The following is a 23,203-nucleotide window of genomic DNA, read 5'->3' on the forward strand; positions in this document are numbered from 1 at the left end:
CGTGGAAATTCTGTTCCAATTGTCACACACCTCCATTACCGATGGGTGCAAACAGCACGTGCCGTGCCAGAATCAGGAGACAACTTTAAAGGATGATCAAGAACATACAGGAATAGATGAGGATCTACTGACAGGAGATACTGTTTCACAGCTACCATGTTTTCATACATACCACCAGGACCAAGCCTGTGCAAGTCCACATAGATAAAGAACAATCAGACTGGACTCATTTGCCAAATAATGATTTCAAAAAACCATGAGCGCTTAGCACCTCAGGCTGTACATACAAGCAGTAATAAACATCTTGTACAGCTGCAGGAGGAGGTCTTTTCTGCAACAGTCAGCATAATAAACTAAAAAATTCTGCTCTTCAACATACTTGAATTTCAAGAGCATGGAAAAAGTTGCAGCATCTCAGGCAGTAGCACCACATAAAGCAGTTTCCTCGTTCCTTTAGGGAATTCGTGACTTTTGGAGAAGCAGTGATGATGACAACAACAGGAAACAGACTTTCCTCGGAGGAGGCTTAAAAAACACTCTTTGTCACCAGTGAAATGAATGCTCTCAAGTCTTCTGCATTAGAAATGTGCAGGATCTATGAACTCTTACTCCTCTCACTCGGGGCTAGTTCCTTGCTTTATGCTCAGCCCTGTGTCTTGCCTGTACGTGTATCTAAGTCTAATGGTGACTGGTTTTGAACTAGCGTTTCCCTGCCACAAGTTTTTTTTTCAGACAGCAACTGATGAAGAAACGCTTGTAGCAATCCAAAAATGCTTTTAAACTCGGCGCAAGCTAACTAGTGTTCAAAAGTACCTCCTGCCAGTCATCTGAATCAAACACATAACCCATCCCTTCTCTTGGTACATCACATCTACCTTCTTTTATTTCAGCCTGACAAGCCTGAGGACTACCAACCTTACCCTTATTTTACCTCAGCTAGAATCACGAGCATTTCTTGCCTGCTACCAGACACACGGGGTCTGTCCTGCCCTTTAGAACAACTTGCCCCTCAACTTTTTTTCTCCTTTGCTCAACAGGATGAGCAAGTAACCAGAGAAGGGGCTGGGAAACAGGTCTGCAACTCCCATTGAGTCTGATGGAGAGCCAACCCTGGCAGCTTCCCTTCAGCTCCAGCTGGTCCAGTTTTACTCACTCACCAAGTGTGAGCAGTTGGCAGTGACTTCAAGCAACACCACAACAGTGCATACTGTCTCCAAAAGACACCAGAAATGAAGCGCTTGCCCCTATCAACAGTGTTTTATCTTAAGACATGTTTACATTCTGCAAGTCTATCAACTCTTTAAATACTTAGGTTCCCTCCTATACCTACTTTTTTTATGTACATGTTCTGAGCATTTGATTTGGCTCACAGCCTGGAAACAATCAGCAGTTGCAGGGTTAAAGAACATTTATAATAGACCTGCTGTTTCAGGGAAGGACAGGAGGTTATGTGAAGCTGTTGGCTATGGCAGCAGTCTGCTGGCTAATTAAGAGTTTTCTGTCCCAGGAAGTAAGCAGCTTATAAAATCAGCTTTCCTGAGACACTGTATTTGGTACTGAAAGGGCTATACAGGATGTACAGCTGAGTTCATCGAACATTGTAAAACAAATATGCCAAATGATACATACTTCGTATTAAACCACATGATTTTTCTGACTTCATTAGCCTGTTAGGAAGTGTCAATAATGTGGAATTTATGAAGACAATTGCTTGAAATCTTCAGAACAAAGAGATATGGTAAAATTCTTCTTTTTGTTAATACATACTAAATGCTGTGTATAAATCAAATATGGCATGATATACTGTGACAGTAAGAAACAGTATGATCAACTTAACTGAAGAATTCAATTGTCTTCTCATCTCCAGGAATGAGTATTTCACAGTTTCTCTAATAATTTGAATGTACAATTATTAAACACTTTCACCAGAAATTACTTCTTAAGTCCAGTAAGTAATAAAGCATTTGAGTACTCTGATACTGATAAAGATTAACAGTTGGTTATAACTGGTCTAACACTGCTTTTGCTTATTTCCACCATCTACCGAGTCGGCAAACACCAAGAAACAAATTTAAAGTCTATTTCTGCAACTCCAAAAATATTTGTTTAAACTGCAAATATACCTAAACATATGCTAAAGCACAGCTACACAAGAGTTTACAGAACCATCAACAGTATGAGATTTCACATTTGAAGTATCAAGATTAGTTCACATAGGGTGTCTGGCTAGTCTGTTTTTTCTTTCCCTGTAATTCTCAGCCATCACTGTTCACTCACAATCTTGGAGTATGCATCCTTCCTACACACAGAATATACACATCAACAAAAAAAACAATTTTTCTGGTTCCCTTAGAAAAGGTACGTTATTTTACCAATGCCACACTTCCCTGTCTGTGGGCTAACACACAAAGGCCAGCAAACAGGAGCAGGTTCAGGAAAATGTTTAGAAATTACGAGGTTTTATGATATCTCTGGCGAAGCACTGGCAGAACTGGTACAAAAGATCTCTTGCAAGTACTGGTTACAGTTGGGATTACAATACAAAAACATATCCGTCGCAGGAGAACAGAAAGTGTCCCATGTAAGTGGCTCCACATCTCCTGACAACTCTTGTTTGGCTTAACATTAAGAATTATGGTACAGAAATGAGGTCAGACAATTAATAAGCAAAAATAAAAACCAACAACAATAAAAAATAGTGAACAAGCTCCTTTTTAAAAGCCATCTCTCCTCCTGTTGCTACCTTAGTAACACTGAGTAACACTAATCATAACACAATTTAATTAATGAAGCAGCAAACCTTCCTTTAATCCCATCTAAGAACAGATTATAAAGATACTTGTTCACTCACGTAGATGTGAAGTAGTATACAACAAATCTACACTTACGGGACAACTAGCCCTAAACACAGGAGTTCCTATTGTAAGGACAGTCTCGTAATTTTGGAGTACCTTGGCTGAAGAACAGCCAAATTTATGTCACTTGAAAGTGTTTTTGATGTTCTGAAAGATCTAAGCAACCACCCCCTAGAAAATAGTTCTTTGAAATACAGTAAGCAGGGTACCCCCCTGAAGGCATCTCAATCCTCTCCAATTATGTTCGAAACCTTCCATAATTTACTATGTAAATGTAGTCCTTGGGAAAAACTGCTTGCATGCAAAATTGATTACAGAGTGATTACATTTATCTTCACTGGGTGGTTTTGTTTATTCAATATTTGATGTAAAGTGTCATACTCCCTAAGAAAACCATTAACAAACACTTAAGAGTATCTATAACGGATCTGAATACTGTAAGTTGAACTAAGTAATCAAATATGAAGGATGTTAACCATAAAATACAAGCTTTCTGGTTATTACTGATTTGGTAATATTTTTTTATCACACAACACATGTAAATATTTTAGGAGTAATCTGCTTCTTTTAGAATACTTATGAAACTTGCGTATATTTTGCACAGTATCATACTACATATCAGGAACTTTTTCTAGATATAGAGTGAACAGCCTGGTTTTGTATTGCAGGAGTTGTGCATGTGTGTGGTTTTGGGGCATGTATTAAAGTTCACAAACAAAGAGTTAAACTTACCAATGCTTGTAGCTTAGGACAGTGTATAGAAAGTTGTATCAATGTGCTGTCAGTTATCTAGAAATAAAAGAAACCAAATAACCATAAGCAACAGACAGGAGGAGAGTCAACCCTCAAATAAGATATCTCTTTCTCTACCAGATGAAGGTTCTGTTATTTCTGGAAAACACCAAATCAGCTGTTACTCTTCAAGTATTTCCCTGTATAGAATTTCCCAGTAATTATTTTTATTTACTGTCATAAACACAGCACTGTTAATAAAAAACAAAGCACATCTAACTGAAAGTGCTAATGCACTGCATTCTCACACGGGACATTCAATATTCCTTTTCATATTAAATCTCACCAAAACACACTCTTCCAAGTCCATCTTCTCCAGCTCATGGCAATTCTAAAATAAACAAAAACCAAACAGATAAACAAAAGGTGAAATAAAACAACATATAGACATAAGATCATGCACAGGACTAGTAATATGGGATAGCACAGCTTCCAAGAGGAAATTGTGAGCTAGATCCCTTCAAGTATTTGATCACCAAAGGACAAAAAATGGTAAAAAAAAAAAAAAAAATCCACAAGTAATATACCACCTCCCTCTCAAACCTCTACATTTCAGCCTTTCTCTTACTAAGTGAGATGTCTCCTCCTTGCCCTGCAAGGTTTGAACAGTATGTATCAGCACTCACCCACCCCTGCTTCCCTTCCCCCTTTTGGGGTCAACTTCAATTCAAACCTATGGTATTTATAGCCTGTGCACTAAAGCTAACTAATCTGCATACAGATGAATCCAACTTCTGCGTACGTCAACCTGCAGCAAACTAATCTGAAACACACTTAAGCCCATGGAACATCTCTCTTCACCATCATACGTTAGACAGAAGCCTTAAAAACAATTTGCTTTGCTAATGAATGCTGAAAATATTAAAATAGGATCCACTTTAAGGCTGGGAGAAAGCTGCACTTCACATTTATACAAGCAATTTTCCCAATATTCTGAAAGATCCCTAGCAAGCTTTTAGAAGTGCTTTCAATATCTGATCATGACTAATTTCAAGAAGATGATGTAACCTTGTGACCTCGCAGCAGACCACATGGTGCCACGGCTCAGCCCAAACCCCAACCCATTTTTTACGGGCATAGGAAGAAACGGTTTAAATTGCAGCTCCCAAAAGCAGGCTTGAGGTGACTACCGAAAGCCCAAGGCTGTAGTGCTGAATGATTAAAAAAACACTCTGTTTAACCACTGTGGCTAGAAAAAAAACCCCTTTCATTCACACTAAGTATCCGCAGCGTAAGTGAATCCCATTTACAGATTATTATTTTTGTGTTCAGATTTCCTAAACCAGTAAGCATACAAGTCTAACTGGAAGCATTTGATACCATAAATATGCTTACTTTGCATATTTACAGCATGAATCAGGGCACAAGTGCTTATAGTTTAATGTATACTGTAAGTATTTCTGTAACTTAAAGGTATGCTCAGAATAATCTATTATACAGTGATTTTTTGGGTGTAAATATCACAAGGGTATGTGTCATCATTATAGGGGAAATTTGGGTAGAATACATAACACAAGTTTAGAATTATGTTAAGCATAATAAATTCAATTGAAACATACTAAAAAAAAAAAGAGGAAAAGTGAAAAATGCAATGATAGATGGCAAAATAGATCAAGTTGCAGCTCTAAGTATAATCCAGAAATAAAATCATTTTTTAGTCCCCTCCTCCACTGGGTTCTTCCTACTTTATTTTTCTTCTTCTCATATTCCTTCCCAGCAGGACTACATCAATTCACAGCTGCTCAGCAGCAATGAAAACAAGGCAAGCTCTAACCTTCTGAAATGACCCTTACCCGTGCTAAAAGGGTAAAACCAGCATCTGTAAGATGTGAACATCTTGCAGCTTCCAAAATCCTGGAAAAGTTTTAAATGTTAAAGAAAACAGTAACATAGAGAAAAGCAAATGCATTTGAGATACAAATCTGTCTTCTGCAACTTAAAGCTCTCAATAGCAAATGTATATATATGCCTATTTTTCACAGTCATTTGCAATTAAGCACTAGGCAGACTTTTGATCCAGCTTATCAGAAGATTCTAATAGTCACAGAACAGATTAAGTTCAATCCTCAAATCTTCTCAACATTTAGTGGAAAAAAATTATACATAATTATAGGCATTTTGACCTCTTGTTTCAGTAAGACAGCATAATGCTCACATTTTCTCATGTGTTATCTGAGGAAAGATATGGGAGAACAGACCCCGAGTCAAAGAAAACGCAGATGAAGGCTGCATCTAAAACCTGTTACCTAAACACAGGATGTTGGGAGGCCACAAAACTGAGCAACTGCTTACTAGAAATTCACTCAGAGCCTCTGCATGAAGCACAGCGAAGCAAGTTACCAGAAAGCAAGGAGCTTAAAATCTCCAAGCCCACAGTAAAAACAATAAACTACACCAACACAACCTTAAAGAAAATAACACGGTGTTTTGGAAAGATAAACCTAACACTTTCGAGAGGCACTGGGAAGCAGTACTGACAAAAAAAAAAAAAGGTCAACTGCCCCGAACAGCACCACTAATATGCAGAACAGGCTTTCATCCCATTAATGTTTTGTCATCTTTGTTTTTTTTAATGAACACCTTTTACTTTGCAGATGGAGTAAGTATCAAGATGCGTAAGGGGAAACCACAGCACTATGTAGTGAGCAGCACAAACCAAGTGCAACTTACCCAGGCACCACAGCAAACACTACTTCTATACTGGGGTCGGTGGGGAAGAGGCAGGGAAAGATGGACAAAAAGAACCTCTTGCTGTGGTAACGCTTAGAGGCATCTAGACCCTTCCACTGGTTTAGAAGGTCATTAGAAAGTTCGCACTCTCTACAGAGAAAGTGCAAAGGGAAAAGCCATGCTGTGTGCATGAGAAAAATACAACCCCACCAGAGTACAGGATGCGGGGCTCCGACTACGACTTTGCTGGATCAGTCTCTTCCAAGCCAAAAGCAAGAGCAAGAGCGCAGCTGAGTTTAGAGGTAAGCAGCCCCACAGGATACACCCTTGAAAACCACTTCCAGAGTGCTAGTCTTCAACAAGGTTCAGAAGTATGATGGAAACTCAAGAACAGCCATCAGAGAGGTACAAGACAGGCACCACTTCCCAAATGGATGGTTCTAACACCTCTGGATTTTCTTTCCAGACTCACATTTGGGAACTTTATGCCTTTCCATCAAGGGCAGTTAGCAACCTGTCATAAAATACCTTCAACTACTCTGAAAATTACCTAGAATACCAAATAGGAAGGGAAAAAACCCACCACCACCAAGAAAACATGATTCAGGTCACATGTTACCCTTCTTACTCCTTTCATCAATTACTTGCTTTCAACCCCACCTACACATACAACCATTGGATACCTAACCCCATTACATTTCTGACTTTAAAGGGGGGGGGGGGGGGGGGGGGGGAAATGACATCCGCAGTGTGCAAAATAGTGAGGATGCTACTTACTGCACATCTGGTTGAAAAGAAGAATTTGGAAACAGAGGGGTAAGAAACCAGAAGACTAGCAGCTCTAGCTTTCCTGAAAATTGGGTGTGCAGTCAGTCAGAAGAGCAGAATGGGGAGAGAAAGCGATGCTCATCAGTCAGGCCCCAGTATAAAAAACAGGTGGGAAGGCACTGGTCAGCATGAAAAATGAGCAAAGTTTAATTTTTGCTTTGTTTTAGTGATTGTACTTCATTACAGAGGGCTCCTCTTTTTTCCAGATACAGCTGACATGTATTTCCCATCCAGTGATTCATGACAAAGTACCTAGCATAGGAGCTAATGAGGCAAAATGATATCCAAGAGCAGATTCCCCACTCTTATAAAGCAATGTTCTCTGAGACAGACCTCACAGTTGCATTCATTGTCTACAGATGTCTTTTGGGCACACCGGGAGTGTCTCTGCACACAGCACCTCCCTACTCCTGTTGAATTAGCAGCAGGTGAGAGAGAATATTAGTGGGGTTAAAGGCAATACCATCCTAACTTTCACAGCCCCACCTAGACAAAGACATTCCTGGTTCATGGGTGCTTTTCTCGATAAGCCTCACCAAAACACCTACCAGTATTTTAACACTAAAAAGCGCTAAAAAAGAAAAACAGAGAAGGTATCAAGCACTTAAATGAGCAGATATAAAAAGGGATGAGGAGACAGCTATATCTTGATGTAGGGGGAAAAAAACAGCTGAAAGGAGCTGGTCAAGCTTAGGATTTTTTTTTGAAGGAGATGTCATTTGCGAGTGGTAACAGCTGCAGAATGCAGCGCTACCATGGAAAGCAGCATAGTAGGACATCGAAGACCCTGAAGTGAAGTGAGAGTAGCACAGCACAGAAAATACTCAAAAGCTTCGTAACAGAGCCAGCACGTCCAACAGAGGCAGGAAATTTTTCTTTCATACTCAACATGGAAATACTCAGGAGGTACGAACAACTGTGGAATTACATTTCCCTTTGATTTCCAACATAATTTTTATCAAGTACTTTCCATACGTGATCCCAAAAGTCTAGATGTAACAAGCTGTATCATCTGTCCTTCCATCACGCACTCTGCAGCGGGTCATTTTTTTCCTTATGCTGTTCCTCATTAAAGGAGAAGAGCAGCAGACGCCTTCCCCCTCGTGGCACAGACAGGGGCTAACAGTTTACCTACCAAAGTCAAAACAATTCCTGCTACAGTTGTACTGCCCTTGGAAAGAATTGCACAACTAATAGCACTTTAGACCTCCTTTTATTTCCAATCTGAGCTGTGAATTGAGAGAATGAGAGAAATTGTGGAAAAAGACCAGTAATAACAGCACAGCTTTCTAAGGAGCACAATTAAGTGTGTCAGAAGACTCCTGAGCCCCAGACACGGGCACACGTAAGCTCTTGTAAGTATGAATGGTTACATGAAGAGGACTGTCACTCTGGAATTGTCTTAAGGATGGGTTTTCTACAGTAACAAAAGCTCTTTTTCACTCAATCAGCTAAAGGAACGCTGCATGACAGCATATTGCACAGTGGCATTTGAATGTAGCTTCCCCTAATTTTTACGATCTACACTTTCCTCCATTTATCTGTGATTGAAGTGTAACAAGTTGCGACTCCTGCACATTCCTGTCATAAATGCCAATTCAGTGTCATCCAACAAATCTTTTGTTTTGATTTAATTTACATTAAAATTAGACCTTGCAAGAAGTATTATGTCTCTACAACCAGAGAGCTGCTGCATGACTGAGCTTCGTTATTAAAGCTGAAGCTGTCCCCCCTTCTGAGAATACCACCATAACATATATGTTAGCGCAAATTACACCAATGTAAAAGTTTATATTATTTTTAACTGATGAGCCCCTATTACTCAAAACATATCCCATAAATATCAGACCTCAGTGCTTGCAGAGACATTAGCACACTCCGTATCAGAGTTCAAGAATGCCAAGATGTACTGTAGAGCATATTAAAAACACATTTATAATAAAATCTGTAAATATAATACTCAGGCATGATTTAGCTATTTTTTTGCAAGACAAATGACTGCATAAAACCACATCAGAGTACAAACATCACAAGATACAACACAACTACAGATATTTTTACCTTTTAAAAAAATAATGGGCTTTATATCTTCTTTTCTTCTGGCTTGTAATTAGTACCTAAAATACTTAGCTAGAAGCACAGAATTGAACTGCTAGGTTCAACATGTTTTATTTGTCATATATTAATTCTTGTTTTTCCAATATACAGTGGACTACATTCATATGCTAGCTACAGAGGACCAGCCCTCAAGTTCATATTCAGCTGGTACTTCTAACTTCATATTTTGATTGCAAAGGTAATGCAAACAACACAAAGCTAAATCAAACCTGTGGGTATCAGCTGATTATCTTCAGAAGTGAATTTCTTAGATCAGGCCAGTAACAACATGACATACTCACGACACGCTCATGACATACTCACTTCAGCCTTGGACAGTTTAGACCAAGTGCTGTGAGAGAAGCATCTGTAAGGTTGCTACAGCCTGAAACACAGAGTGACTGAAGTCTATGGCATCCTCTACAGATTTTTACAATGCCTTCATCTGAAATTTGCTGCAACACAGAAGAAGGTTGAAGTTACTCTGTTATCAAATAATCAGCTAAGAACAAAAACCAAGCCATATTACTGATCTGTTAGTGTCACACTGTACATAACCGTGGCCACCTGTGGATTTTCAACTAAAAAATATGATCGTGAAACCCTCTTCGTTGATAACACTGAAGATAATCAACACACACAATTCCTATTTATCTATGTCTTTCCACAGATCTCGAGTACTGCTCAAAGGCAGTCTGAAGCACAGTGGGAAAGTTGTTTGTTGTTGTCTTCCTCTTTCACTTTGCTTTTGCTTTATAATTTTCACATAATTTTCTTTTTTAATTGTAGTTGTCACTGTGTGAAATAGCTTGCTTCTTATATGTTTGTAGAGTTCAAGTCTTTTGTTCCAGTGACTGTGTAAGTTCAGGAACAGTGCAAAAGAGAGCTTAAAGCTTGACAGCAGGAGAGCTAACTACCTATTTTGTACTGGAGCAGTAGGACCCAAGGGTAAAAATCCTTCACCTTCGGATAATTTTCAAAGCAAGAGTTACAGGTAAACAATTATATAAAATCCGTTCTTTACAGAAGATAAATGTAAAAGCCAGGTTTGCCCTACCCTATGCAGTTGTCTTTAGCTGAAAGATTTAACTCAAAAGGGGGTTTTTCATTTCTCAAAATTGTTTTGTACTACATATTCTGAAAACAGTAACTCTAAATGTGGAATATGAATAAAAAAGTTTTCTCTCTGAAACAGGAACTATAAGAAATAGCCCCAATGCAGCTGCACACAAAATAGCAACAGGAACTAGGTTATTGGGTGTGTGTGCAAATATTATTTTGTTTACAGGTCTTCTATTCTGGAAAAAGTATTCTCTCCTAACTCCAAGAATTTAATTTTTCTGCTGAATGACTAATCCTTCATGGTGAAACAGGTTATTTTATTTCCTGGCCTAACATTACTCTTCCAATAATAACAAAGACCTCTACTGTATTTTGAATTGAAAATACACATTCCTTTTATAAGCCACTCATTTAGGTACGCTAATACTGCTACAGCATATTTCTGAGGCTATTACCACAAACGTTACCTTTCATAGATGAAAACAGGATGAGAAATAGCAGTAGCTCAGCACACAGGGAGATCACCTTATGCCCCGTCGCCCAGCCCAGCCCTTTTTAATATCAGAAGATTACATTTGCAATTTGTTCTGTCAAATAAAAATTATTCTAGACAGAAAACTAGAAGTCTTGTCTTCTTTTTGTGGATCCAGAAGGATTTGTATCATCTACAGGTAAGAAGATAAGCCTTTTTTTTTTTTTTTTTTTTTTTTTTTTAAATCAAGAGTCCAACATTAATCAGAAATTTCTGGATTTGACTCTCCAAAAATATGTTATTTTCTGGAACTTTTGTGTTTCCTTTGAGAGATACTCATGACATTATTATTGGGAAAAGGAACTATTTTGGAGGTAAGGACTATGTAAATTTTATGCTGCTGTTGGAGATGAACAAAACCCTCAAGTTATATATGAAAATTTTCCATTCTGAAATTGCTTGTGATTTCAATGCCTACGTCCCTTTCAGGAAAGAAAAGCGCTCAAAAAAAAGCCTGCAAGTCCTCAGTTTCTAAAATCTTTCTCTAAAGATGGCACCTTTCAGATGTGCAGTTTCCAGAGTTAATATCAGTTCATTCCATAGCTGCTGGCGCTGGCCTGGCATTTTACAAGGTCCATAAAACAGAGCCACTAGAATTAATGTGTGGATCACATAAAGCACAAGGGGACCTGCTGTGTAAAAGTCAGTGCTAGCCCTTTGATCATAAAGAGCCTGGCTGCTTCTGGAAGCATGCTTCTAAGCCATAGCAAGCAGGACACATCTCCACTGAAATAAAGCTTTAAAGCACACGTAACTAGGTAGGACACACAGACTATCAACTCAAAAAATTCAAAGGGAAAAATAATTTCACTCACGAGGGGTTTTTTTTGGTTTGTACTTAGTATCTACATGACAACAAACATACTGGCCAAGGCAAAACTCTGGTACGCTTCTATGCCAATGCCCCTTTTAAGTGGGAAAGATCATAACTGATTATCATCAGACCTCGAGAGCCTTCCACAAAAATAATCAGAAAAGGGTGGCCTTGATATATCTCATTAGCCTCAAGTAAAACACAACAGAAAAAGAACTTTGGAGGACAGCAAAAGGAAAAGTGAAAGGGGAGGAAATTACATACCGTCTTTATTTATTTAAGTGCGGTTCTGACCAAAAGAAGGAACTTCCTTTCATTCCTGTTATCTTTAGGTGCCCAACTTCAGTGGGCACCTAAATTCAGATTGAAAAATCTGAAAATTCTCTCTCTTTCACTAAACATCTGGCTCATGGAAGCTCAAGCTTTGTATTCATATTGTTCTTAATTTCTGCAATTTTTTAATGTAACTTTTAATAATCCCTAACACTCCAAAATGTTCAACACTTTAAAGAAATCTATTAGGTCCAAAAATTTTCATCCAATCTTAATAAAAAATGGTCCCATGCCACATTCATTCAGGAATAATGTATAAAACAGATTTGAAAGTTTTAGCCCAAGCAGATTTTATGATACCTGCTAGCAATAAAACTGTAGAAAACTTTCCAAAAGCAAAAAAAATAAAAAAAAAATCCAACTTCATTATTCAAATTCGCATGACTGAAACACTGAAATTCTAATTTATTTCAATATTTTCTACAGCTTATTTACAGACAAAGAATGACTTAAATACATTTAAAATCTAAAAGGAAATCTTTCCCATTCCTAAAAAGTCACATCAGAAACAACAAAGCAGCGAATATAAAATACAGAAAATCTAATTTCTGTGTACTCTCTAAGTAGAATTAAAAGTACGTGAATGATTCCCAGTCATTTAATTACAAATGAATGTGTTCTTCCATTACTATTGAAAAAGCATGCCCTTCTCCTGCTACCCAGATGGTTCTGAATCATCTTCAGTTATGATGCCATTACATTTTACTCTCAATTATGTAGCCCAGAATATGGCTTCTGCTCAATTAGAAACCTTAAAATTACGAATAAACCAAAATGTTTGACCTTAATGGATGGGAGAACAAGAACTACATCTATAAAACTGCATGGTTTAGCGCATACACAGTTCATGACATTTGAATGAATGCAGTTAATTCTTACTCTAGAGCTTGCTACAGTTAAAAGATGTAATGAGGGGGGGAAAAAATAACCCAACACTCCAAATCCACACTCAGCTGTAGAAACAGCCAGCTCATTTAAGACCTCTATTCCACACAAAATTCTGTAAACTGCAGAGATGTACTATTTGAATTATTTGTGTAGCAGATCAATTGATTAGCATTCAAAAATGGTTTACGATTCTTAGAGAATGTATCTTTTGAAGCTTCAAATACTTACTGTACAGGATTGCAAATTCAGGATTACAAGTTCATGACAGTGATTTTGAATGTGTTTCAATGCTTCATCTTCTAACTGTATTTAGCAATTATATTGGACACAGGAAAAGAAACAAGAAATTAAAAGCACAGCAAAGCAGCCCAAAGAATGTACACATCTTCTAATATTGAACAAAAGACTATAACAAAAATGATATTTTTGTAATTCATGGAGATTTCAAAAACCCGAAATAAAATTTTATTCCTAAAGGATCACCCAAGCAGTTATGTACCTGTGTGCAACCTCTAAGAAATAGAGCTTTTAGTCCACTACACCCTTTCACCAGTGCTTCAATACCATCCTTCGTAATCTGATCACACCAGGAAAGATTCAAATGTTCCAGATTTCTGCAACCCTCACTGGGAGAATTAAAAAAATACATAAAGTTAAATCCAGCCTTCAAATAGTCATAACAGTGGGAAACCCAAATTAAACACACTGTTAGAAATTAATGATAGCCAGTGGACTGTGCCAGGCCTCCACAGAAAAGTCATGAGAAAAGACCACACACAAACATCATAGTCTACACCCAAGAAGTCCTATATACAGGATATAGCCAGTGCTGATACACGGTATTAAGGTTCAGCACTGATTTTTTTTTAACTTTATTAAATGTTGAACAGCTCTTTAAACGCTTTTCTTTAACACAAAACACTGAATCTTCTTACCTTAAGCCTTTCAAAGAGCTGTTTGTGATGGCTACACAAGATGTCAGATCCAGATGTTTCAGCTTGGAACAGAATCTGCTAAGACTGTAACACGTGCTGCAAAACAGCAGACACACTAAAAATACCTTCAGCTACTTCTTTTTCCAAATTTTCCCATCAAACAAAAAACCCTTTTGACTTACCTGTCAGTGATTTTTGTGCACCCATTTAGATTTAAGTGTTCGATGTTTCTACAGTTCTGTGCAAAGGTCCTAAAACAGCAACAAAAAGCTGGAGAATTAATATAATGTCACAGGTTGTAATACAGTCACTAGAGTGCGCTCTGTCCCCTACCTCCTCCCACCTCAGTCAAAAAAAGCTTAATCTTCAGGCCGCAGAGTAATTACAAAGTACACCTCAAATACATCTGTCTCAGTGGTTGCTTTTTCCTTTTGCAAGTTTCTGTCTTAGGTAACTCCTGAAATCAAGTGTTGTTCCTCTCTCCAATACCACATGACCAAGGTGTTTATTTCTGCCATATATAAGCCAGAACTGACTTGCTTTGAATGCCTTAACTAAAAACATTAAGGGCACAAACAGAAAGATTTAAATATCATGTCAGTTAAATATTAAGCTGCTGGGAAGAGTTTTTGCACATCTCATTACTGAAGCCTTTGTAGGTCTTATTAAGGAGCTTGCTCCCACATCAAATGAAAAGGAACATACCTTGTACAATACAGAAGTGGGACCTAAGCCTATCGGACTACCAATGGAAAGCCCTGTGGGTTCCAAATTAGTTATTTATGATTTTAAAAATCAAAATGCATCTGTGTGCACTACTGGGTATGAACTCTAAGGCTGATTGGAGCTATTATACTGCTAAAAGCCTGTACGTATCATTATACTAATTACCCAGAAGAAATACATAAACTTTCTTTTCATCTCTGCAGAGTAATATTTACAGCTGCGTTGCATTTCAGAACACTGTTTTTTATGCCCATGTTTCCTCCAACTGCATGGATTTTATTGGCAGGGGTGGAGGAAACACACAAAAACAGTTTTGTCTGGAGGCTTGCCATGGTTAACAGATCCGACTACACACTCAGCTGGTAACAACTTCCTGGCTCTCCAGTGTGGATTGAAAACAATGGAAAAAAACCCAGCAAGCAGTTATACTGGTGAGAGTTTCCACTTGAATTCTCAAAACAGCTATTCCAAAATTCATGTACTGGAGGGAGATTTACAATCGAGACACTCTTCAAATCACTTGGAAAGACGCTACACTCTGGAGGAACAGCAAACTCCTTCTGAGATTCAAGCTTGGGGCATGTCCTGAGAGAGCTGCCACAAACATTCAGTACTTACATAGCCAATACCTACTTCGATAATTGGCTATTTTTAAACAAAAGTTGATGTAGAAGAAGGATAAATAGAGAAATTAATATCACCCACAAAACTAATGGATCTGGAAACAACTCAACACAAGAAGTCTGGTAGGAAAAGTCGCTTTCAGAACAAGTATCTGAAAATTAATGCCACCTTTCTCATGCTAATGTTTTGAAAGTCTTAAAGCTCATGCATTTATCATTCATTTGTTAATTTCAATATAACCTGCTTATCTTTCAGAGGTGAACCATCTTGTTTCCTAAAGCGTCTTAGACACCACCATCTGCACCAGTTAGTTGTTACGGATGCACGTGTGAATACTGGTAGCCGGTCTCAGCTAAGCCTGTCCTATTACCTGCTAGCATGACTAGCTATATCATCCCTACAATGTACACATGCTACACACTGAACTGCTGTATACTTATTCTAAGTATCTGTTCACTAAATATATCATTATTTAAAAATATCCCATCTCCAGCCCTCCCCCTCTTCTCAAATGCCACTAATACCTGAACCCACTTACGATTTTTGGTCCTATTCACAACCCTCACTGCAGTCCCCTAGCCTTAGTGTCCAGAAAAGCACAGCTGGGGGCCTAAACCAAATGTGAAAATGGAGTTACTGGGGGGAAAACTGTTACCTACTGTCCTGACTCTTTCTTCCTACACCCTTATCGCCTTCCCCGCTACCTCCTCCCCATGGTAGCTGCTACTTCTCTCAGAGCCTGCCTTCCCTACTGAGGACACAGGGATTGTCTGTGTGAATGCTCTGGGAACTTGGAGGGGCATTACAGAAAGTTAACTCTGGTTGGGGCTACCTCTTTTTCGACAGCGGTTGCCAGTAATCTGGGAGATGGTAATAATATGCACTTTCCCTTGAGGAGGCAAGACTGCCTGAAGGTAGAGACACCACGGAGCAGTTAGGGAGATGGCCTAGAGGCAAGGAAAGCTCTGGAGAAATCTTCAGGTCTGAAGCTAGGATGCCCATTTGAGTTACTAAAGCTTAACTAGTTGCTGGATGAATTTACTCTAGAGACAAAAATCAGTGAATTAGACTTACTTACGAATTTTAGAAAGAGCTAAAGGTCACAAGACACTAACTTAATGCCCACTGCTTAACAAAATCTTTGTGCTGATGTTTTCCATGTAAGAATGGCCACACAACATCAGACTGAACACCATCCAGCCCAGTCTCCTGTGACAGCAGAGGAAAGCATAACTGCAAAAAGCCATACCGCAAGGCTTCCTCCAAATACTCTTTGAGCCCTAAAGTACTTGTGGCTTAGGGACCCTTCAGCTGGAGGTAGGATCTTCGGGTTTAAATACTCAGAGAAATATCCACAGAGGAATATGGCTAAACAGTTTGCATATAGAAAAAGCTTATATGGATTCAAATGATCTTCTGGGAATAAACAGTTCAATCTATATACTGTGTAAAGAAGGGCCACTGTCTCTATTTAGAGATTTCTGAGATGTTCCTGTTGACTGCCTGTTCTTATATTAGAGCAAGAAGAGAATCCCAGGCCTTTCCCAATTTTGTAGGCACTCAATCGTATCAGTTTTTATTCTTCCTCCCATTACTAGGGTCACCTCTTGTCCAGACTAGAAGATAAACTATAAACTGATTGACTACTAATCTTGATGAAATTAGTATTGTAGGATGCCAGAGTATAGGTCTGAAAACATTTTAACTGCTTGAAAATGGAGAGATAGCAACATAATACTAATGAAAAAGACACGTTTCTGAAAAGCACAGTTCTCATTTCTTAGTTCGTTTCCAGAAAATAACAGTAGCTATACTTTTGTGAAACTGACAAACTGACATCTCATTTAGTCATTATTAAGGTGCTTAGTACTTAAAGTATCCCATTTTGGTCATTTGACAGTACTTAGAAATCCAAATGAATGTAACAATAATTGCTTTTGGTCCGGACATTAGGAAATAAGTGATGTCTCAATCTAGGACTTTACTTACTTTAAAGACGAGTCTCCAACACCAAGACATCCTCTCAGACTAAGTTGTCTCAGGAACCCACCACACCTTTTCGATATATTTTCCACAACACGACCCTTAAACCAAATAAAAGGAAGATTTTGTTGAGTTTTATTCTGACATAACAGTCTAATCAAATTAAAAATGCCGGGAGTGAAGACCAGCCCCAACTATACCCCACCAGAACTATACCTCTTTGAGTTTCTTTTGCTACTTTAAGAAAAAACAGTTACCTGTTGAGAATCTCCACTCACATTGAAGTGCTATTCAATTCAATCTTCAGTTCTCTCTTCTTTTCAGTCTATCACACATGGCTCAATTTTTTTGTCTCAGCAAAACCTACCCATTAAGACTGCTAAAACAGCCTTCATGTTTTGTCAGATGTGTAGGGAACCTGAAGAATTGCCCCAGAGGCGGAATGGGAGGCATGGCCGTACTACTACAGCATGTAAGTTTAAGTTGTCCACTAAGATGTGCTTAGGCTAGTACGTCACTGAACTACAGCCTCCAATAAGTCCTATTTTACAGTCCCTGCTATAGGGATGGTTACCTCTACAACTGAAAGGTGCAGAACACTTTGGTGGGAGCAGCCACTTCAGTTGCCTCCAGAAGATTTGCCAGAGCCCACCTGCCAGTCTTCAACATCATATATATTTGGATGTCTCTGCCTAACACTTGGGAATGCCATAGAACTTCTCACACTATGAAGCTTACAGACTTTATGCCTCGTTATTTGTCAAAAGCTGAAGCACAGCTTAGGAACAAAATTTCCTACTTGACCTTCACATTTGCTACAAAATGCTTTTTATTTACATCCTGAAAGCGCATTTTGCTATACATTAGGAGTAAGTAGAATGGCACAGTACTTCTAATATTCAATCTGAAAGTAGCATTATGCAAAAATGTTATTTAAACTACAATAAAATATACTTTTTTTTTTTTTTACCTTTTTTTGGTAGGAAAAACAAGATAAGAGAGTAAAAAGCAGGTGACCACTGTAAAAACTGACTAGACATCACATTGTGTCTAATTTTAGGGAGATAAAAGAAATCAACACTGATCATTTAGCAAACAGGACTAATACCTAACAGCACCTTTTATTTTCTTCTCTCTCTCTCTCTCTCTTCCCCGCCCCCCCCCCCCCCCCCCAAGAAGGAATACTTATAAAATTACAGGTCAGTGGATTTTTGTTTGTTTGTTTTCCCCTCTATACGGGAACATTTTATTGAAACAGTAAAATGTTTCTTGCATTTTGTTGTTCACCTCTAATACCAAAGTCCTGGCTAGCACTATGTGAAAATATTTTCTTAGCAGAGCTTGCTTCTTAGTCCATAAGTAACATTGTTTATCTTATTGCTCAGAAGAATTTATACCAAAACAAACAAACAAACAAACTGAAAATCATTATACAAACAAAATGATGTATTTTTTAAAGCTTTCCGATTAGTCAGAATTATTTCTCAGCAGAGGCCAAATACCTTTACTGTAAGGATAAAGTCTTCAATGAATAACATACAATGCAAGTTCAATCTACATTGCAGAAAAAAGCCAAACCCTAATGCATTATTCAAAGAAAACAGAAACAAATAATGAGATAAGTTTTCCCAAGCCCATTTATTTCTTTAAGCATATAAAAAACCCAACAAACAGCATATTCAAAAAGACAACTTAAGTGCATTCAAATGTGTTTAGCTGTTTGAACAATTCAATGTCACTCAAAAAACGAGTTCTTCAAATTACACCAGCTTACATTTGGTTCCACATACCAAGAAATCCTAAGGCACATTTAACTTCAAGAAGATCTTCACACATCTTTGTGACAGAAAAGAAACATTTTTTCTTTATAGTTTGGGGTTTTTTCCCCTCACTTTATTCTCTACCACACGAGGTCTTAAATACGGAAAATGTCACAAAACCTAATTTTTCATTATTTGATAGTCTCCGATCAAGTACTGCTTGATGCTATGTGAAACATTACCAAATAGTACAACATCCAACTGAGCAAAAAGTTGCCACATAAAATTAGCAGCTTTTACCTGTCCTAAATCTATGGGCAAAAAAACACGTTACTAAAACAGCTGAAGAAAAAACAGAGTTCTTAGACACTGAGTGTGAAAGTGTATCTCGTTCAAAACTACTTTATGTAATACCTGCTGGTTTAACATACTCTTATGAATAAATTTAAGGGGTTTATATTACAAATGTACTTAAATATAATATACTGAAGTAACTGAATTGCTCCAAACCACAATAGCTTCTTATAACAAAAGACGATCATAACTTAATTTCATTCCTGCTCCTGAATCCCATGCTACAAACATAGCTTCTCAAAGGGTAACATCACTAGGTACAACGTAAGACAAATGTATCAAAAGCATAAAAATCCAATACTGTGTTTCTAAATAGCAGAAAGGTTTCAGACACAGAAAAGGCCTACCAACAGAAGGACCACAGACCTGTGGGGTTTTCTTTTATTATTTCTTAGCAAATGAGAAACACAAGCTTTTTTAAAGGCAACTGAAAAGATGACATTAAAGCTCCAAGTCTTCTTAGACACATTTAGATAGAGGCAGATGCCAAAATATTTCTCCTACCTCTGTAAGATCCTCATGTTTAACATCAGTATAGCAGAGAAGTTGGCAATAAAATTTTAAGAGCGGTGAAAAAAATTTACCCTATATATTACTGTAAAGCTTTAGGAACAGTTTGAACCACGGTTAGGAAAATATACCAAATGAAACCCATCTGGATTTTATTCATGCAACTAAGAAGCTAAAACATAAAATCCAGAAGCAAATTCATTATTGTTTTCTAAATTTAATTTGTATCATCAAACAACAAATAATAAACCAGTTCAGATTCAATTAAGGAACTGTATTTCCCCATGGATTTTTGTCTTCATCTTCAGATGTCATATTTTATTTTGCTATGCATATCTATGATAGCATTAATGCAGACATGTTTTTCTTATGGAAGACAAGACTGCCCTAATCCTTTCATTATATGCTGAAAAGGACTTTAATCCACATGTAGCTGCATTTCAGGCAAGGTTCAAAACTTATAAAACAAATGTTCATAAAATGGTAATCAGATACACACCAAATCAAATCTAGGCAAGGCAGCGGTAAGAAAATTTGTTCAGCATTTTATTGTTTCAATCTCCAAGTCCTATAGCCAAGTGTCCAGAGAGCTTTCAGCACTAGATGGCACCCTCACAGAGAGACTCGGGACCAACAACAAAGTTACCCTCTAGCTCATGAAAGTGATTCTGAGGATCTCACTCCGTCCAGAAGCACCATTTATACCTTTACTTTCTGGAAATGAGCAGCTTTGAATTTCTAGAGCCTGTATGTATATAATATATGCAAATTATCTGATACATAGCTGGCAACCAAAATTGAAATACTCATCCAATGTGAAAAAAGGCAAATACAGAGTTCTTTTCCATTTGCTCCTTCACAGTATTATTATCTTGAACTTTAGCCTTTAAAACATGTGAAAGCAAGCACAGTCTATGGGATACTCAAAATGGGCTATGCTCTTAAACATCACCATAGGAATGAAAAAAAAAACCCAAAGACACTAACCTCTATATCCGTTTGAAAGTTAAAGAGGTCTATTCTTTGCCAATTGCTTCCATCCAGAGCTAAAACGTTCCATGCCTACAGAAAACAAATACAGTTTATTTATTACCTCCACTGCCTGCTCCTTTCATTTTCCTCTCAGCAATTCAAATAAAACAAACTCAAATATAACAAAACATACAGTTTCAGGTAGCATTTTTTAAAAAGAAATATAATTGTAGATATTAGTAGTCATACAATATCAACTACTTAAAAACACAGAATTTGTGGAAATGAGTCTCAAATCTCCTAAATGGATTACACTTCAAAGGCTAACTTATGCCCATAAAACACGCAGGAAAGCAAGACATTAAATGTAAAGTATGTACACAGCAAGATTTAAACCCCCATTTTTAAAAAAGTTTTTGTAAATTTGTCTAATAAGTTACTTTTGCTAGATCTATATGGAGAAAAGTAGCTGCAGATGAGATTCCTTCCAATAAAACCACAGTTCCTCAACCTCACTAGTTACTATTCCGAGAGGAACAGAAACCTTTCAGAAAACTGCTGACTTTCCACTGTTAGGATCAGGCCTTTCCTTTACACGTGCTAAGTTACATGTACATGTCTGAGAATTTGTCCTTCACTGTCAAAGCAATAGTTATTCGAAGTAAAACAAAATAAGAAAGCCAGAGAAACACAAATATACTCAGAAAAATGGAAAAAAGAATACCGCATCCAACTGACAGGTAGTTCTGAGAGAAAAATACAACTTATTCAATCACTTTGGTTTTCTTCCACTGTTTTCTAGGCTTTAGCTGAAGGTTCTAAAAAACCTGATGTTAGCTGACTGAAAACTTACAAGTTGCAGGCCAGGGCGATATGGGTGTAGGAATGAAATAGTTACACACTTAATTATACATTAAAACAAACAAACAAAAAAACCCAGTTAAAAAAAAACAAATCAAACAAACAAAAACCAAAACCCAGTCCTCATTAAGAGAAGGAAGAAAAGCATGAAATAAAAAAGTTCATTCATGTTGTTTAAGAATACACTTCATTGTACACACTTGATGTAGGAACAGAATATTATTCATTTTAATTCAAGAAAAAAAAAAATCAAGACGAGCTAAACATAAAAGCTTACTTAGCATGCTTTCTCTATTATCTTCTGTGTGCCTTTTTCCTCTATAGTAGTCCATCTACTTAACACCTTTTGTACTTGGCAAGCAAACGATGGATGTACTTTAGACACATGGTGCACATTAACCAAACTACATGGAATTTTAAGCAGAAAATGCGTCTGAAAAATAGTATTATACAGCCACATGCTTTATAAAAAGCAAATGCCATCATGCCAAACTGGGCTTAATCCTTTCTCCAGATACAGAGCATACACGACTGGATATCTTTTCCATAGCCTTTAAACAGAAGTCCAGTACATAGCAACTAAGTCCACATCTGAACACAAAACTGGACCCACTGTTTATTTGTTTTAATAAACAAAGAGACTGAGAGAACTATTTGATTTTTTTTTTTTGACAGGAAGCAGATTGCCCTAAAGCCCATGATTTGCACGTAATTAAGAAAATAGCATCCTAAAGAACAACAAAAAGCTGCAACAGAAATACATACCTTGGAAACTTGTGCACATCGACACAAAGTAACTATGTCCAAGAAAGAAAATATTCTAGGAAGAAAGGAAAAGAACAACAATTAAAATGTTTTATTACAAATTCAGACTAATACATGAATTCACAGTTCTGTAGTTCTATGGAAAGACACCAGTTACACAAGAAGCAAGTTAAATGCAATATGAGTGTTCTACCAAATTGTTTTGCTTATTGAGACTTAAGGAATAATATCATAGCTATCATCTAAAGACAGTCAACACCAACATATTAGAACCAGCAGGTGCCTCTTCTGAAAATATATTTTCTGTTTCCCCCTCCTTACTACCCAAACATGCATGAATGATAAGAAATTCTTTTTTCTTCTTTTTAATTCAGAAAAACTAGCTTATATACCTTTAATTGTGCTACAATTAAAGAAATAACTTACACAAATACAGGTGAAGATTTCAGAGGCTGGTGAAGAGTAAGAAATGGAAAACAACACATAGATAAATCCAAATTCAAGAATCTAAGGACTAACACAAAGAATGATGACCCAAAGTTCTAAAGGGGTTTTACAGTGACTACCAAGTCTAACACAGTCAGTATCTTTTTTTAATTTACTTTACAAGAAACAACTACAATTGAAAATTTAGCATTACTATTCTGATCATGGAACCAATTCCTCAAGGCTGCCAACTCTTAATAGTTTTCCGAAAGAAATTTTTCACTGTCAAAATGAATTTTGCTAAATACCATTTCCAAACAACAATGAAATTGGTTCAAAGGATGTTCTTAGTGAAAAAAAATCATTAGCTTAAGCATAAAATATAGCTCCTATGCCAAAATCATTTTCTATTACAG

The 23,203-nt window shown here is 37.3% G+C and overlaps 1 protein-coding gene across 3 annotated transcripts in view; it reads right to left on the reverse strand.

The window, feature by feature from the left end:
- Positions 1-23,203, reverse strand: part of FBXL2 (F-box and leucine rich repeat protein 2) — a 56,399-nt gene that overhangs the window by 3,392 nt on the left and 29,804 nt on the right. For 2 of the 3 annotated variants that reach the window (XM_050892632.1, XM_050892631.1), the window contains exons 3-13: positions 22,362-22,416; positions 20,751-20,825; positions 17,146-17,240; positions 13,989-14,057; positions 13,807-13,902; positions 13,371-13,497; positions 13,100-13,174; positions 9,567-9,697; positions 5,441-5,501; positions 3,934-3,978; positions 3,588-3,644 (exon numbers count right to left, since the gene is read on the reverse strand). In XM_050892632.1, coding sequence (XP_050748589.1) covers positions 3,588-3,644; positions 3,934-3,978; positions 5,441-5,501; positions 9,567-9,697; positions 13,100-13,174; positions 13,371-13,497; positions 13,807-13,902; positions 13,989-14,057; positions 17,146-17,240; positions 20,751-20,825; positions 22,362-22,416 — 886 coding nt within the window. Of the gene's footprint in view, positions 1-3,587; positions 3,645-3,933; positions 3,979-5,440; positions 5,502-9,566; positions 9,698-13,099; positions 13,175-13,370; positions 13,498-13,806; positions 13,922-13,988; positions 14,058-17,145; positions 17,241-20,750; positions 20,826-22,361; positions 22,417-23,203 lie in introns of those variants that run through there. The other variant, XM_050892633.1, reaches the window with a different exon arrangement.

Source organism: Gymnogyps californianus, chromosome 2, assembly GCF_018139145.2.
Source record: "Gymnogyps californianus isolate 813 chromosome 2, ASM1813914v2, whole genome shotgun sequence".
In the NCBI taxonomy this organism is placed as follows: Eukaryota; Metazoa; Chordata; class Aves; order Accipitriformes; family Cathartidae; genus Gymnogyps; species Gymnogyps californianus.